Source organism: Athene cunicularia, assembly GCF_003259725.1.
Source record: "Athene cunicularia isolate RWA chromosome 4 unlocalized genomic scaffold, athCun1 chr4_part2, whole genome shotgun sequence".
Classification (NCBI taxonomy): Eukaryota; Metazoa; Chordata; class Aves; order Strigiformes; family Strigidae; genus Athene; species Athene cunicularia.
The window spans coordinates 31839420-31857441 of NW_020799099.1; the positions used below are offsets into that span (position 1 = coordinate 31839420).

Here is an 18022-nt window from a genome sequence, read left to right on the forward strand (position 1 = left end):
GGTGTGGGAATATGTTGCATGCCATGCCTGCTGCTCCCCAGAACAATAGCTATCTTGGCCTGGACAGGTGGTGAAGCCCCAGGTTTACGGTTTTAGAGGATTTTATCAGGCTGTGGTTTGCTTTGAATTGCTGTCTGCTCAAAGCAAAGGATCCTGATTACAGGAGCTTTAGCTTTCCGCAAGCTCTTTTCTCCCCTTTATCTGAACATGCTGGCTTTAGGACAATTTCCTAGAAATGTAGCCTCTGGACCTCCTTTTACAGTAGTGGTCACAGACATGCCCTCAGCCGTCCCCAGCTATGCCCGTCACAGCCAGGAGGGAGCCCGTCGCTGTGCGGAAAGGCCCAGGCAGTTGCTCTGATCTCACTGCCCCACCAGCTGGATCCTAGAGCACTGGCCAGAACCCTCTGCCAGGGCCAGAGCTCTACCACCAACACATACAAAACAAGTGTCCCCTGCCAACAGCTCTAGCTGCCATCCCAACTAGGACCCAAACCTCTGCAGGGAGGTCTAGGGCTTGCTGCCAGCCTGGGAGAAGCCTGAGACCTGGGTGCAAGTACCTGAAACAGCAGAGCCTGTGCCAAGCGCTCTGGGCTCTGCACAACTCAAACACCAAGCACAGAGCTGCCTTTGACTGGATGGTAAACCAGGATCTGTTTCAAAGAAGGATGATTTAATCTGGCAGAGCAGAGGTTTTCAGAGGGTTCCTCCTTGTTTCTCCCTACTTCTCAAGACCTCAAGGCATAATTACTCTCAAATATAGGAATTTTAGTTCCTTCTTCTCTGACACCCTCCCTGCAAGCTCTGCAATACACAAACCATGCTTAATGGAGTATGGAGTAAGGTGTTGTGAAATGCCTCCACAGTGAGGCGAGACCCCAACACATCACTCCCCTGGATAGGCAGCACACTGTCCCCCTGAAGCCCTGCAGAAGAACAAGGTCTGACAGGAGCATTTCCAGCTGTGAGCTCACTTGACAGAGCACAGCATAAGCCAAGTACTTCTGAACAGGAGCAGTGGGAGAAGCATTTAAAAGAGGCAAACAAAGAGGAAGAGGGGGAACAGAAAACAACAAGTAAGCCTGTGCAAAAGGACAAAAAGAGAGAACCGGTGCAGGGGGACAGAGCGAGGATGCAAGAGAGACCAGATATGTGAGGTTAAACTGTACAAACAGGGAGCCAGCAGGTTGCTAGGCTTCCAAGTACACTGTGCCTGTACACAGATGCTATTTATGGAAATATGCCAGAATCAATAGGCAGAAGATTTTTATTCAACATCCTTATTAATGACCTGAAACAAAGGCAAGCAGCATATTAATTACAACTGCAGATGATGCTAAATTTGGAGCAGCAGTGAGAGAGCTAAGAAACACAAAATGATCCATGCAGAAACAGGAAAAGGTTCAAAATAAAGATCTGCCTGGATAGAAAAAGCAAAGTAATGTAGTTCAGGGGGTGATAACTGCAGACAGGGATCTGCAGTGAGGATGAAATGCCTGGGGAAGCAGGAGCCTGCAAGGAAGATCACCAACAGCTCATAAAATATTCTCAGTGTGCAATATGATAAGGCAGCAAGACATCGTTGTGATTTTGAACTGCAGGCACAAAGGTATCATCTCACTGCCAGAGAGAAGCAATGAAAACTATACCTGGCAAGCCATTTAAAAATGGATGGGATGGGAGATTAACAGCATAAAACATTTGAACCACCTTTTTCAGAACAGCTCATTATTCCCATGGCTGGATTTCCAAAAAACCTTTGTTATGTCCAGTGCCAAACTCTTCTGAAAACCTGAGCATCCAGGAGACCAACCTCTTATGACAATATGGAGAGATACTGCCACAGTCTGTAGCTACTTCACTGGCACTGGGAAATCATCCTCTGCTCTACATAGTTGCTTTCATTGGAGCAGGTATCCCCCTCCAACATTCCAACACTGTTGTTATGCTGAATATCAAAATTAGAAACCCCAGTTTCTGAAACCCAGGACATTAGAAACATTATATTACTGTTTGTGAATCCAGCAGATTTCAGATTTTGACTTTTATCTGGTTATAAAAAACCCCGAATCAACCAAATCAAGTCCAACAAGCACTGGGTTCACTCTGCACATCTGAGCAGACAATGCTGGCTGCTGAAACAGACTGGACACCCTTCTTAGGCACAGATTACAGGAAACACTGTGTCAGATAGCAACTATCCACACATTAACAATGTCAAACATAACCTAGTTACATGGAGCAAATCACAATTATCCGGGAGGGATAAAACATCAAACATAAAAATAGCAGTGGTGAAACAAAATCAATTACACATTCACAATGGCACTACTGTCAATATATAAAACATGAAGATGTTTTATACAGAATAACTTCGTGACTGTTCCCGTGGGGTGGTGACAGGCAGAGCCTAGCACCAACTCACTCTGTGCCTGCAATCCCTGCCTGCACAGGGGTGGTGAGGGAGAGGAGGGCCGAAGGCAGAGAAAGGAGTAACCCTTTGCCAGTTTCACTGCTGGCATATCTCATACATGACTAAAAACCTCACAGTTTATTGCAGAAATAAGGGATTTGGACACTAGACAAGTGGTTATTGGACGTTGGAATGGGCTGCCCAGGGCAGGGGGGGGAGTCCCCATCACTGGAGGGGTTGAAGAGTCGGGTTGACCCAGCGCTGAGGGATCTGGTGGAGTTGGGAATGGTCAGGGTGAGGGTCATGGTTGGACTGGAGGATCTACAAGGTCTTTTCCAACCAAGATGGTGCTGTGATTCTGTAGCAAGGTGACTACTTTGAACCTGACACAAACCTGGAGAGCCATTATCCTCACAGTTTGATCTAGGTGTACCAAATAGATCCCACCACACCCCCATTTTCCAAACACACCTTGGGTCTGGGCAAGTTTTGTGAACATTTGAGGGTTTTTTGCATGTTACAGAATGCAACAAATGTTTTTCTGGTCCTGATGTAGCAAATCACTGACTGGGTTTTAAATCAAGTGTTTACAAATCTTAGGTCAGCCAGCATGGGGATGTACTACATCAAGTGCCAGGAAGCAGGGCAGGAACTCGAAGACCGCCTCTGTCTCAGCAGTAAAAATGATGGGGAAAAAAAACATGGGAGAAAGAGCTAGCTACTCCAAAAAAGACATGACAGAATAACAGAATCATCTCAGTTGGAAAAGACCTTGAAGCTCCTCCAGTCCAACCACTAACCTCACCCTGATGGTTCCCAACTCCACCAGATCTCTCAGCGCTGGGTCAACCCGGCTCTTCAACCCCTCCAGGGATGGGGACTCCCCCCCTGCCCTGGGCAGCCCATTCCAACGCCCAACAGCCCCTTCTGCAAAGAAATCCTTCCTCAGAGCCAGCCTGACCCTGCCCTGGTGCAGCTTGAGGCCATTCCCTCTGGTCCTAGAACCTGTTTCTTGGCTCAAGAGACTCATCCCCAGCTCTCTGCACCCTCCTTTCAGGGAACTGTAGAGGGCCATGAGGTCTCCCCTCAGCCTCCTCTTCTCCAGACTAAACCCCCCAATTCCCTCATAAGACATGTGCTGCAGACCCTGCAACAACTTTGTTTCCATGCCTTATGATACCAGAACAGTGGCTTACCTAGCCCAATACTTTTTCCCAACAGGGGTAAGAGGAGTTGCTCTTTGGAGGAGACAAAAGAAAAAAAAAAAAAAAAAAAAATTAAAAGGGAGGAAAAAAGACAACGCAGCCCAGTAACTGCTGCACTAGCAGCACATGCACACTGGTGGACTTTAAGATGTGGCATTTTGCACGGAGTATGTGGAAAGTAATTACCAAGGCTGGAGGCTATCCCAGAATTTTTATCACACTTGCTCTTACCAGAAGGGTGACAGATCTTGGATCAAGATAGCCACCAAGGGTCAGGGCCTCGGTTTTATGTCTCATTCTCAGGACATAAGCCTCATTTAGTCCTGTGCTGGTGCAAAGCCCAGTGCAGAGAGCTCAGAACAAGCTGCATGAGCTCCGCTCTCTCCTAGGACTGGCCACAACCACTGACAGCTATAGCCCTAAATCAGATTTTGGCAGCTGCTGTTCCTATGGCCTCAGGTGAGCAGGTAGGGGACCCCCAGTCAGGGCTGCCAGATCACTCTTTACGCTGCCGAGCACTTCCTCTGTCTCCCTATGGCATTCCACTCCACAGGGACTCTGGCAGATGGAAAGACACAAGCCAGCAAAGAAATCCAGGAGTGCTAACAATGAAAGATGGACCAGAAAAACATCCAGTGCACTCATTGTGGTGAGAAACACAGGGGAAGAAATCTGCATACTCCAGCCACAAAACATGTTTGAACCTCTTGTTGGAGTCCATTTGATTTCTGGTTGCAGGGGCCTTTCTCCCAAACTGTGTCACAGCCTCTGCCCACAGCCACTCCCTGCCAGCCCCCCAGTGCAAAACCCCACTCACAACTGCCATGCAGCTTTATTTTATATCTGCTCAGTGAGCTGTTCCTCGAGTGGCATCTTCAGATTTCAGTTGCTATCGTGCAGAAACGTTAGCTCTCCTGCTGCTATCATTCTGAGGACAGTTTCAGAACCCTATAGCACCCTGGTTCTGCTGGAGGTCTCACTGCTGGGCAACAACATTGCCAACACTGCTTAAAAGCCTACAAGGTCTGATGTGTTCCTAGCCTCAGGTGGGAGTGCTTGAAGTGATGTTCAGCAAAGGTTTATTATACATTTTTGCACACACACGGTGTCTCTGGCATTTAAGGGCCAGAAGGCAAGATCCCATGGATACGGGAGGGAGTAATTTCTTAAGACAAGGTGAATTCTAGTGACACTAATGACCAAGAAAGCACATCTTTTGCTTTGGAAAGAAAAATTAACAAACCTAAGGGCTGTGCTTCACCTGTAGACATATGTTACCTCTTCAACAATAGGGCAGCTGAAAACAACTGACCTTAAAAATGCTGTTGCATGATGAAGACATCTTGAGAAATGATACCATTTGGTGAAAACACTCTACTGCTGGAGTAGCCAGCAAAGTCTCAGGCAAACCTCTGTAACAAAGCCTAGCAACAAATTTCCATCTCCGCACAGGCCATTTTTTTTTTCATCCCTGTATATAAAGGAATACCACAACTTGACTTATTTGTATAAATATTTGAGAATTAAAAATAACAGAGATGGACATACAACATTTGTCTCTTTCCACACCAGCATTTTACATCTGCTTATTCAGCCAGATCAAAATAGCCTGCTAGGGAATTTTAATAAGTGAACGCATAAAACGTAAGGTCTTCCATCAGGCTATAAGAACTGAATGAGAAATACAGACTCAAGTACAAAGCAAGCATCGCAAAGCTAACTGATTGCCATAAATATGTAACACTTCTGTATTTTATGGTTCCGATATTTTCCTTTCTAATAATTAAATTACATCTGCATATCCTGCATCTGCCTTCTCTTCCTCACTTGTAGGTTTTTGCTGTTATTCAGTGGCAGATTTAAGACTAATGAACTACATCAGCTAGTCTGACCAAAGCAGGGAAAGCACTTCCAGTACCTTGAGTGGTGCCTAACTCCAGTCCCACTGAATTTAATGGCAGCACTGCCATGCATTTCAGTAGCTGCACCATGCTTGGCCTCTTCTGAACACCTCAGACATCCTCCACTTCACTACATACAGAGGCAGCAGTAGAAGATTCTCTCCTGATTCAACATCACGGCTAAGACCTTACAGTCAATAATTTCATGGTGCCTGGTATGACATCACTTTTTTGCACTATCATTAGAAACACCAAGTTTGGGGATATATTTTCTTAAAATGCCATGTCTGCCCTCAGAAAGGAAAGTTTTCCCATGATAAATCAGACCAACACTTGGTTTATCCAAATATCTCATTTAAAAACACTGGTTGATGTCATGCACTGCATTGACAAGAGGGCCAAAGCCAACATGCAGCATTATTAGATCTGGGTTAGATACCAAGTCTCCAGTATATGTCTCTACTTCTGTCACCCTCCAAGACAACCCTTGAGATATCCTCCACACCGGAAAGATGTGAACAGTAACACAGCACTTAATCCACACCATCCTACCAAAAAAGTCTTATTTCCTGACCTGGAACTACATTTACAAAGGGGGGAGAAATTTTCCACCTTAGTCCCTAAATTGCTGCCAGGAAACGTTGAATTAGAGCTCTGGCATCTCTGGGAAGGAAATACTTCTCTGCTAGCAGACAGAGTCAATTGGCCAACGCACTGTTCGTTGAGCCCTGCTAACTGCAAAGGCTGGCATCAAAAGCATCTTGGGCTGGAGTCAAACTAGCAACTGAGAATTAAAATGCAGCACCAATCCCCTAAGCCGCCCACCGTACAGCTCATGCCGGCTCTCACGGGGAGCCACGCATTCCTGTGAAGAACCAAACACGTGAAATCTCAGGCCAGAAGCAGGTTCATCTAAAATTAGATCTACAAATTCTCTGAGCTACTCTAAGTTGAACCAGGAGAGAAAGAGATAAGAGGAAGCACATCAAAGGCAAAGGGAAAGTGGAATTAGAGCTGCAGAGAAGATGAGTTCAGACGAGGCCCTTCTCCTGCCCCTCTGTAGTGTAGTGAAGGAGCCCCAGGAGGAGCCATCTGTCACATTTTCTTGGCCCTGCCATCACCAGTTCATGAAATCCAGGTTGTCTCTGCCTGGATGCACATGCCTGCATACACATTTTCAGGAACATTCCCCAGAGCCACCCTTTTGGCTGAGTATACAAAAGACTTTATTCCGGTTGGAATAGCAGAAACTTTCATATTGACAACTGCAGCCAAGGTGACATAAATAAAGCCAAGAGAGCAATGGAAATCATGGCTGACAGTAAATATTCCAGTGAATGCCAAAATTCCCCAAGGAAGCAAATACAGATTCCCTGAACTCACCAGCAACTGAAGATTGCCTTAAGATGCTGCACAGTTAATACATATTTTTAGATCAAAAGAGAAGGCTGGAAAATGCTCTGGTTTCTCTGAAATTTTTGATGCTTGTGTGTAGCCTCTCTCAGCTCAGCCAAACCCTGCATTATCACAAAACTACAGGCAGATTTAAATTCTCTCCCAGTGACCCTGACGCTGTCCTTAATGTATGCACCAGCTAGGGCTCTGGTGGTTTTTAAGTGCTCTATAAATGCCAAGAAAGAATTAATGCCAATTTTGTCTCTCTTTTTTTTTTTTCTCCAAGGATGGAGCAAAGGAATAGTGCATTTAGGGCATTAACACGGCACTCCAGAGCCCTTCATTCAGCAGGCAGCTCTGCCCCAGCAAAGAAGGACTGGTTATTTAGCAGCCCGGCCCATCAATGCCCAAAGCTTGCCCCTCAGGCAGCTGGGTACCTGGCAGGCTTCAACCAGCCGCTCACACCGTGCACACTGGCAAGACCACCCAAAGCACAGAGACAGGGAACAGCAGCTTCTCAGCTATTAGAAACAAAGTGTTGTACTACATACTTGTGATCTAGGCCAACTGAAAGTTTCCACCTTTTATGAACTCTAGGCATGGGGCACAGGAAAGGAACAGGGCTCAGCAGGAAGAAATCCCCTTCTGAACTTCTGGGTGTCCAGGCTCAATTTATGGCCTCAAGTTGCACCAGGGAAGGTTTAGACTGGCTTTTAGGAAGGATTTCTTTGCAGAAGGGGCTGTTGGGCATTGGAATGGGCTGCCCAGGGCAGGGGGGGAGTCCCCATCCCTGGGGGGGTTGAAGAGTCGGGTTGACCCAGCGCTGAGGGATCTGGGGGAGTTGGGAATGGTCAGGGTGAGGTTAATGGTTGGACTGGAGGAACTTCAAGGTCCTTCCCAACCTAGATGATTCTGTGATTCCCTGGAGAGGCAGCAGCACCCCTGTCCCAGGTCCCTGCTGAACGGGATCCACTGGATCTAAAGATCCAGCACAGGACAGACCCTGCTCCAACCCAATGCCCTCCCAGGACAGCAAGCAGTTGCCAAAGCAGAGCTCTAATGGTTTTGTTTTCTCAGGACTTCAGACTCTGGATGATGTTACCATCCTTCTGTATCACTGCATCTTGCCCAGATGCTTTGGGTCACTTGTATGCTGTCAGGTCTTATACCTTTTCCTCCCTTTTCCAAAGCCAAACAGTGCTCAGACAAAAACCTGTTGCAAAAAAACAGCCTTTCCCAGTTTTCTCTCCTTCTGGCACACTGAGCCTCAGAGATGGGCTACAAGCGCTCACCTCCTTAAAGTCAGAAGGCACGGGGGGGGCCTCTTGCATCCAGCTGAACATGTGGGCAATTGTCCAGAGCCATCAGGTTAGAGGATGGTGCCAGGGGAGAGAAGGACACCTTTGCCTGCAGTGCAGTGAGCAGGTTGATGCTGCCAGCTCTCTGGGGGCACTTGACGGATGACTGCTCACCACGCTCCCTAAACAACTACCCAGTGTACCCATACAGCCCAAAGAGCCCTAGCCCAGCCCCCACAGCGAGCTCTGGCACAGGGAGAAGGCCCACACACTGGGTTTCTGCCTCCACCTATCCAGCGAGATGTTTTTTGTATTTCCCCCCTCCCCACTTCCCCAGCACCACCTGTGTATACACTGCACAAGGAGACTGGCTTTCATCTGCCTGCTGTATAGTGGTCAGGCAGTTTTCAGCCAACTCAAGCACACAAGTCTATCCCTGTGCACCAAAGGTAGGAGCCAAAGCCAACGGAAAACAAGGAGAGCCTTGCTATGGCTCCTGAGAGGAAGCCTGGCCACACTTGCATGCCTGCCTCACTGCGGACAAGTCCAACCAACTGCAGCAGAGGAAGGAGCGGCTCAGAATGAAAATAATCATCTATGACCATTACAACTGATTGCTTCAGTTGACTATAAAGGTCCTATTTTCCACACCTACAACCTAATGCTCCTGGAAAGAAGTTATAACCTCATGGTGCTGGCCAAAAAAATAATTAAAAGGCAAACCCCCTTTTTATACCCTCAATCCCCTATAAAATACACAGTTTCTGACATTTTCATAAGACATGCTGCCATTTCTAACCTGTGCTGGTACCCCACAGCCATCCAGTGCCCTGGATCACCCAAAGAGAGGAAGCAATAGGCACCAAGCAGGAGCCCAAGACTGCTCTCCCTACACCCCATGTGCTGCCAGGGCTGAGAGAACCTATTTCCAGTCTTTCCCACCAGGACCTGCTTTTACTGCTGTGCCCAAGCACTTCTCTACAAGAGTAGCAGCCCTTCTGCATCCCCACTCCTTCCCCTCCATTTAGGAAGAACATAAAAACACCTTGTCTTGCTCTGGCCTCCAGTTTCTCTCCAAGCTCATGGGTGTCCAGGAGGACACAGCAAGCTTCTATGTCCACTCCAGCCCTGGACTGCAGCAACTGCAGCTGGTTAGAGCAGCACAAACCCCTTCCAGGTACCTTCTCCCTTGCTTCTGCAATGCCACCTAAGGGCCCAGGCAGAAGTCTCTTCACAGATGCAGCTGTGTGGCCATGATAGGAGACATCCTAGGAACTACTCCAGATGCAGAGGGCAAGGTAGGAGCAGACAAACACTGCAATCCCCTCCATTGACACAGCAGGATCCCACAGGCACAGGGAAGGCTGGATTAGAGAGGATATGAAACATTCAAAAATACAAAGTCAGCCACAGAACAGAGCTGAAGGAGCTAGGCAAAGAAAGAGTCCAGTCAAGAAGAGCTCCCCCAATTGCCAAGGCCAGGTTAATTTATTCTGAGATGCTCAGAACATCATCTGAGAAGCCACTGGCCAAAAATGGGTCAAGAAAGATCCTCACTTCAGTCTCCCTCCAGAAATTCCCATCCTGGTGCTGAGGTCCCTGCACCCTCTCTTTCATATCAGCCTTGCTCTACTTAGCATAGTAACTGTTAATGTTTTAGCTCTCCAGTGGGGCAAGAGATTTTACTGTTAGCCTACGTGGCAAAAAAAAAAATAAATATCTGATTGCAAAAAATTGTTTGGTTTCAATTATAACATCAGTGTTAATTACAAGTGCAACTGTAATTGCAGGGAGGGAAGGTGGAGTGGCAGTGATGAGGATGTATACTAAATTCCAGTGGGCGAGCTGACATTTTGCAGCCCAGCCCTCCCAGGGGAGAGCAAGTCGTTTGCCTCCCTGACAAGCCAATCTGCATGGCTCACACTGTTCTGCCTGGAGGCACCTCCTGGAGAAGAGGCATCTGATTTGCTCCCAGCCACAGAGAACTCAATGCTGACACACCTCTGACATGCATTCCCTCTATCTGGAGCAAAGTCCATCCCAACTTATCCACAGAAACTCCTCAGAGCCTGTATATTGCCATCCCCACCTCCACATGTAACCAGAAATCAAAAGGCATCAATCCGTTGCCTCCTCAAGGGTCTGCCTGCAGCCCCTCAGGAGCTGGGAGCCAGGGTCACAGAGGGCATCTCATGCTTCTGGGGCCCTTGGCTGGGCTGCTGCGTGTTTGACACAGCCAGCTCTGGGGGTGCCAACAAACCTCCCCTGCCCTTTCTTCATAGGGCTGCTCCAAAGGGATGCTTCTCCCAAATCCCCAATATTGGGGGCAGCCTGGAAGCCAACAATCTCCATCAGATTCAGTAGGAGTAGAGATGGGGATTTCTACCTTTCCTGGATCCAGCTCCTCTCTCTCCCTCATCACACAGGTCAAATGGAAAGAGTATTCCATATATATATATATATATATATATATATATTTTCTGGTTCACCTGGAGTGTGGCTTGGAGCAGCCAAGGGCCTGGCAGCGCTTTATGCTGGGGGAACATCCCAGTGTCTAAACATGAACGGCTTCACTACTCACGCATTCATGCTGCCTGACTTGCAAGAACTCGTTAGCAGTGCCTTGAACCCACCTCCTGAGAACAACAGGACCAAAAGGCCATCACATGCATCCAGGGCTCAGGACACACACGCTCTGCACCCACGTGGACATTAGGGGTTTTTTCCTCCATTTCTTTATCATGCTCATGGCGACCACGTGACATGCAGCATGCAAAACAGAGGGAAACAAAACAGAGCGCCACCAATGCACTGGGGAGTAAATGAAGACAGGGAACAAAAATATGTACTTACAGCTGAACATCGTGAAGTTCACAGACAAGGCCTTAAGGAATTCATCTCCAGCAATAGATAAAACAAAGAGAGGCTTGAACTCTAGGGAAGTGAGAACATCTGACAGGCAGGAGTGTCCTCTATAGTACAGCATCTCAGAGCGGGATCTGGAACAGGCCCAGGACTGCTTTCACATCTCATGTCTGTGCATCGCTAGGAGAAGGGTATGTTCCCCAGCTCTGCAGGAGACACAGGGCTCAGACCATTCCCAGACGCGAAAGGGTGAGGAACAGAACCTTACAGCCACAGACAGCTTCAGGGCCCTTAATATTTTTAAGGAGAGTACTGTTTGAGAAAAGACTCTGTTCTGGTCAAAGATGATGGGAGTTCAGCTCTTGATGCTAGCGAGAAAGAAACAAGCCAAGAACTTGTCTATTAAGACAGACAGCTCTAAAACAACACTTTCAAACAGGGCAGAGGAGGAAAAGCCAGTTCAAATCCACTCTGGGCATAAGCAGGGCTACTCCCCAGTGCTGATGTGCATCTCAGAGATGCAGTTCCCATTTCAAAGGTCCATCTGTTCTCCACTCATCTAGTGGTGCAGCTGCTAGCTTGAACTGCTGAAAGCATAGCAGAGCTAGAGGCTGATGGGCAACAAGGCTGGCCTCCTGTATGCCTGAAATGCTGGGGTTTCAACCCCAAGCCCCAAATTAAGGTTGACATATGGGTGATTCCCACGGCCCTTCACAAAGGAGGGGTGAGTTTGCCTTCAGGCTTCCCTCCAGACAGAGCCATTGGGTAAATGAGCCCCAGGTGTCCTGCTTTAAGTAAACAAAGCTCAGGTGTCCCACTGAGGGGTAAATGCTGGGACCCCTTGCAGGCAGGGGCAATGTCTGTCTGTGAGGTGGATGCACTGTGCAGAGTTCCCTGTTGGGGAATGTGCAAGGTTTAATCCTTGCTGGGATGAGAGAGCACGTTGCCGTTGCCCCTCCTCCACCGGCGCCGGTCGGGTTGGAAGTTAAACACAGACCCTGGCTAAAATAAGAAGAAATTTAATACAACAGAGTGATAGAACAATCTGAACAACAACAGTATCAATGGTAACAACAATAAACAGCAATAACAGTGAACGAGACAAAAGATATACAGAGAAATACTGCTGAATGATCAAGGAGCAAACCCGTCACGTGTATGGCAAAAACCAAAACCAGAAGCGAAAGTAAAAAGGCTCCGCCCCTGGACCTGATGTCAGCATGGTATGAATAACCCGGCTGGAGATCCCTTCCCCCTCTCTCTCTGCTGGGGAAAACTTTACTCTATCCTGGCTGAACCAGGACAGGGAAGGACCTCCTGCCTCCCTGGGACTGGGCTCCAGTCAGGTCTGGCTCTTGTAAACGTGGGCTCTGTAGAGATTCAGTGTGTGGCTGCCTTGGTCTTATGTATTTGGCTTGTTGATTCAGTTGTCTCTCATCCCTTCTATGAGAGACTGCATGTCACCATTTATTCCACCCATTGCTGGGGTCAGTAGGATTGATGTCGATTATGTACAATCTGATTTATTTGTACCGCCAACACTCACCCATGTACTGACCCTTTTGTATCAAGTACAATTTGGTTATTGGTTCATCTTTATGCTGGCTGTGTCCTTTATGCAAGGCCTGATAATTGGCAAAACAATACCCCAAAACCTCCCAGAGCTGCTCACAGCCAGGACCGTTCTGTGAGCTGGCAGATGGGCGATCTCTCATGGGAGTAAGGCAAGGGAAGGTCCTTCTGCTCATTAAGCCCCTCCCACCACAGTGGCCAGACACCTCCGTAGAGGTATCCAAGAGGAAAAGATTCACTACCTGTTTCCTGACCCAAAACCTTGCCTACAGAAACCACCTGAGCCTAACCACTTGCAGGACCCAGAGAGCGCTCCTGCCAGTGGCAGGAGGAGTGACAGTAAGAGAAGTTTTTATCAAGTGTCTCCATTTCATGTCTGTGAAGTGGAGACAATGTTTCCACTCTCCTTCATCTACAGAGGTCTCAGATGCACCGAGTAGAACTTCCTCAGAACTAGAACTTTTGATTTACAGCTATCTGTGCAGTTTCTAACATTGTGTGTAGAAAAGGTTAATGAATAAAACCAGTTAATAACCAAAAAGCCAGCAGGTGGCACTCAAGAATATGCAAGACTTCCAAAATGTGCAAGACCAGTAAAACTGGCATCTGCAGTGCACAACAGCAACATGTGCCTCATTACACAGACATGCTATGAGAAAGGCTGAGAAGGAGATGATGATCTCAGCAATGGCCTCCAGGCACCACAATAAACCAAAGTGCTAAAACCACAACTGCTTTAATCTCTCTTATCTAAGGGATCCAGGCAGCAGGATTTGGATCTAGACCTGTGCCTGAGAGCAGCCTGGGTTTTGGCAGGGATGCATCTGGGCTGTGCTCTCAGCCAGCCAGTACTCGAGCACCAGGGAACGCTGTGGGTAAACTGTGGCATGGGGCCCGCCACGGCTGAACACGATCAATCTGGCATTCTCAAGAGTACTAAAATGTCTCCTAAACACTGCTAAAATAATAGCAATGAGCCTCCCCTCCCATATAAACACCATTAAAGCAAGACCATCCTCCTCCCAACCCCAGGCTCTGGCAAGGCATATCAACGAGCAAACCAACATCTGCTTGGCTATTAGGTGAAGCACATCCCGATGATACAGGGTTTCTGGGTGCCCTGCTTGTGCTGGTTTTTAAAGTTGTTAGTATTAGTAACACTCAGCAGCCTGGGAAAAAAAAAAAAGGTTTTAAAACAGGTGAACAGCTTAATCTTTTGTGGGTTTTTTCTATATCCTATAATGCATTTGGCTACTTTAAGTGCTTCCTCACAAGCCCCCTGAAAAGTCTAAAAAGCACCTTTTTCCAAAAGAATTTGAGATCCTTATGCATCACGTGATCCCCCAGAATGGTGCCTTTAAGAAAAAGTCTTCATCAGAAAAACCTGTAGCTGTGGAAATGTCTAACATTAGATCTAATGATCTGATCCTGTAGTGAAAAGTGCTGGTAACCTTCTCTGTACAGGGATTTCAGTTTTTAGCTTTGCTTTCCTAACCAAAATAGATAATCTCACTGGGACTGCAACTGGCTGGAGCAAAGAGCTTTGTGATTAAGCAGCACTATTTAATGGACAAACTTAAAGGGGTGAGCTGTGCACAGTTTCCTACCTGTGGAAGGAGGTGCAGCCTGGCCAGCCCAAAAGAGGCCACGCGCAAACCACATCCACAGTCCCAGCTGGCCACAAAGACCCCTTTGCATGAGTTCATTCCTGGGGAACCTCAGTGCCCCACCCATCTGGCAGACCCATCATGCCACTACCTGGTTTCTGGCCCCACTAATAGCAAGGTGCTCCCACCCTGCTTCTGTTCCTGAGGTGAGTCTGCAGAGAATTATGATCCCTCCCCTCAAACCTCTCTACAGGGGCTGCTAAGCATCAGGAGTCCAAAGGCCTGGAAAAGTAGGTGGACCAAAAATAGACCTGAAGGGGAAATCCCATGTCCTTGGGACCTGTGCTGTACTCTGGGCTTTGCAGAGTGCCTGCTGGTGGGACTGGGGGCAGACAAGCCTCGAGGCCCATTTCCTCAACAGTGCCCACCCCTTTCCAAGGCTGGCAACCTGGAGCGCAGGGATGCCCCAAAGCAGCAACTGTGAGCTACAGAACACCACAAACATGGACAGCAAAGCACCAAGAGGAAGGAGGGACCATGTATCACAAGCTGTCTGGCTGTGGATCAGGAGGAAAAAGGGAAGGCAACAGGATCTTATCCATGCACCAAAGCACAAGTCAGGCTGGCAAACAGAAAGGCAAGAGGGCTCCCAGTGAGCGCAGCCAGGCTGGGGGAGCAGCGGACATTTCAAAGGCACAGTGCTGGCTACACAGCTGTCCCATGGGCACAGCCCAGGGCTGCTCAATGCCTCGCACATACCATCTGCTGCCTCTTGGGTCAAGGCAGTTCCCAGCTCATGGAAAATTCTGACATGAGCAATTTTACTGTTTTTGTTCAGCTTGGACTGAAACCAAATTCCACTGAGGCATGGGGATGGCCCCGAAAGCCTGTATTTTTAAACAGTTTATCTGTACATCTCTTGAAAGATAACACAATTCCTAGTGGTCCCTGGGCAAGGTAGCTGCACCACCCAGAACGCTGTTTGGAGACCCCTTGTGCAACTCCAGCTCCCTGTGGGGTGTGGGAAGCTGTAACATGGGCCTCAAGGTGCTGGTGCGGGAGGCGATGGGAACAGGAGAGCTCAGATAATCCTGAGTAAACAACCAAGCTGAGCCTTTGCTTGGCAGCGTTTTTCCATTGTCTATTATGTACAGCTGGACAAATGTCAATAAATTACCAATGGAAATGAGCTCTGCTGAGCTGGCAGTTTCGCTTGATCAGCTGTTTTCTAGGTGGCACAGTGGCATTTCAGCTCTAAACTTAACAAGCGGCAGTGAATCAGGGATTACCAACCGCCTTCAGAGGGGTGGGAAGGAGGAAAGTAATCCCTGCACAGAGGGAGGGAAGCACCCAGTCAGTCCTGGCCAAGAACCCACCAACCGAACTGAGAGATGTTGATATCTCCAGGGAAGGAGAAAGTAAAAAGCCAAGCAGGCAGTGGTGAGTGATAAGAAGCTGCCCACTTCCTGCCAGACACCACGGAGGTCACACCCAGCACCACAAGCTACCCTCCACACACTTGTTCCTGCAGCTTCTCCACAGGGGAGCAGTGGTGGGAAGGACGGGACAGAGCAAGATAAGGGCTTGCATGAGATCACTGGGAAGCTTGGGAAGAAAAAGCAAACCACAGATGAATGCAAGGAGGGCTGCAGCTCCCTTCAGTGTATGCACGTCTCTGCACTACCCGACAATACACCATTACCTGTCACCCAACTTCCGTGCCGTGCCAGCCCTGCTCCAGAGGCTGGCTGGCAGCCATGGCCCCCAGAAAGGCAGTGCCACAGCTGGTCTGTATGGGGAAGACAATGTGGAGAGCTGGAGAGGGCAAGGGACACCTCTGATAGATGCTTCTTCCTTCCAACACTCTACTGGTTGGCCCCTTCCAGAGCAAAGCAAGGTGGGTTTGTTAACTTCAGCAACAGCAACCCCGAGAGTCTCTCAGAGGGACCTTGGACACGGGTCTGCAGCACGACAGCAAGCTACTTTTGTCTTGACATACTCTTCAAGAGATCCTGTGTTTTTGCCTTGCCCACCATCTCTGAGTGGGGACAGACCTCGCAGCAGGCAGCTGCAAGAGTGGCCCAGAGTATCCAGCTGGCCAGGAGAGCTGGAGCACACACACTCACCCCCTGCAAAAAAACATCGGGCAAACTCCTGTGAAAATTTTGTGGTCTGCTTTAGAGTGTCTGCTAAAAACAATGATGTTGAGAAATGGAAGGACTCACTTTCAGAAAGAAAGACATTAAAGTTGCAAAGTCATTGAGACCTGTTTACTATTGAGCATCTGTTCAATCTCGACTAGGAAAAATACCTTGGAGGATGGAGGGCTGAATTGGTAATTCAATCCTTCGGCTCCAGCCTTAGGGAGTTGTTTAATTAAGACACAGTGAAATCAGAGATTATTTCAATTTGTCTTCTTGGAACGACAAAACAGATAAGAACATAGCCCACCTGCCCACAAGCTACAGGACCTAAAAGGGTTGAAAACAGACTGGAGGCTATGTGTTCTGTTCATGCAGCTCCCACAGGCTCTCCTGGTCTCCCCAACCATCAAGCTACAGCCAAGGTAAACTATGAAATCAGCCTAAACACGACAAGGAATAAGCAGGGGAGAGGAGCAGGCTCACAGAAGGAAACTAGGCAAAACACGACCACCCTCTAAACCTTTTCTGGTCACGACTAAGCCAGGTAATGGCTTGTGCAAGCCAGCCAGCCAGTCAAACATCATGTCCCCAGCAACAGAACTTGTCAGAGGATGCTAACCGACAGAAGGGTTCCTTTCCCAAGGGTTTATTTTCCAACTGCAAACAGTGATGGTGGCTATTTCAAAGACAGACTGAGTATCAAAAGCTGAATCAGTGAAAAAACATATTTAGGAATTCCTCAAACAGAAGAAATAAACATGATTTCTAAAGCATTTGGCTGGAGCTTTCCGAGTCACCTCAACTACTGATGGCAAGCCTAACAACCCAAATTCCCTTTGAGTTCCCCAGAGCATCCTTCTTTCCTCAATTTGTATGAAAGAATGTCAGGCCATTACATTCTCCCATTCACTGAAAAACTCCCCAAAGCAGGTCTTTTACCCAATAAATTGCATTGCTGTAGGTAACATTCAAGTTTTCATCCTCTTGGCCACGTACATTTACATGACTTAAGACACCATTCTGCCCAGCGAGGGATGATACTGACGTCCACCATCCATCAGTCTCTCAAACCCTGAGAAACCTTGCACGATGCTGCAGCGCTTATACGTGGCTCTCCTCCCGGCATTGTTCTCTTGTGAAGAAATGGAGGACTTCACCATAGGATGGAAGCAAAGACGCTGTATTTCACATTCTCTTTCCTAAACCGCATCCTCAGCTTTTCACAGCGAGCAAGGAGACAGCCGCAGCATGCCACCTCACCTCGGAAAGCACCGCTGGGCTTATTTTTTCCTTGCCAGTCTTACAGCTCCTCCTCGACTTTTAAATACTCCCTAACAAAAAGAGGTATCACCTTCCCCAAGAGACAAAGGACGGGGCGATTTCCTACTCCCAATCGGAGAAGACGTAGGTGTTCATAAAGTAACACGAGGAAGCAGCAAAGGGAAGACAAACGCGTTCTCTATCAGACTTTCAAGCCGAAATACCAGCTGCTTGAGTCTGTTTTAACCGAAAATCCTGATCAATGGAACAGGAGAGTGCCTCCTGTTTCTACAGCAACGGAGGGCCCAGCGCGGCGCTGGCAGCGGCACCTCGGGCGGGGCACGGGAACAAAAGCGGCTGCCT

At 48.1% G+C, this 18022-nt stretch overlaps 1 protein-coding gene across 3 annotated transcripts in view; it reads right to left on the reverse strand.

Moving 5' to 3' along the window:
* SCD5 (stearoyl-CoA desaturase 5) overlaps positions 1-17574 on the reverse strand; it is a 34149-nt gene extending 16575 nt beyond the window's left edge. The window contains exon 1 of one of the 3 annotated variants that reach the window (XM_026847515.1): positions 17481-17574. In XM_026847515.1, coding sequence (XP_026703316.1) covers positions 17481-17559 — 79 coding nt within the window. In that variant the 5' untranslated portion in view covers positions 17560-17574. The other 2 variants (XM_026847516.1, XM_026847514.1) reach the window with 2 other exon arrangements.
* Positions 17575-18022: the final 448 nt, after the last annotated feature.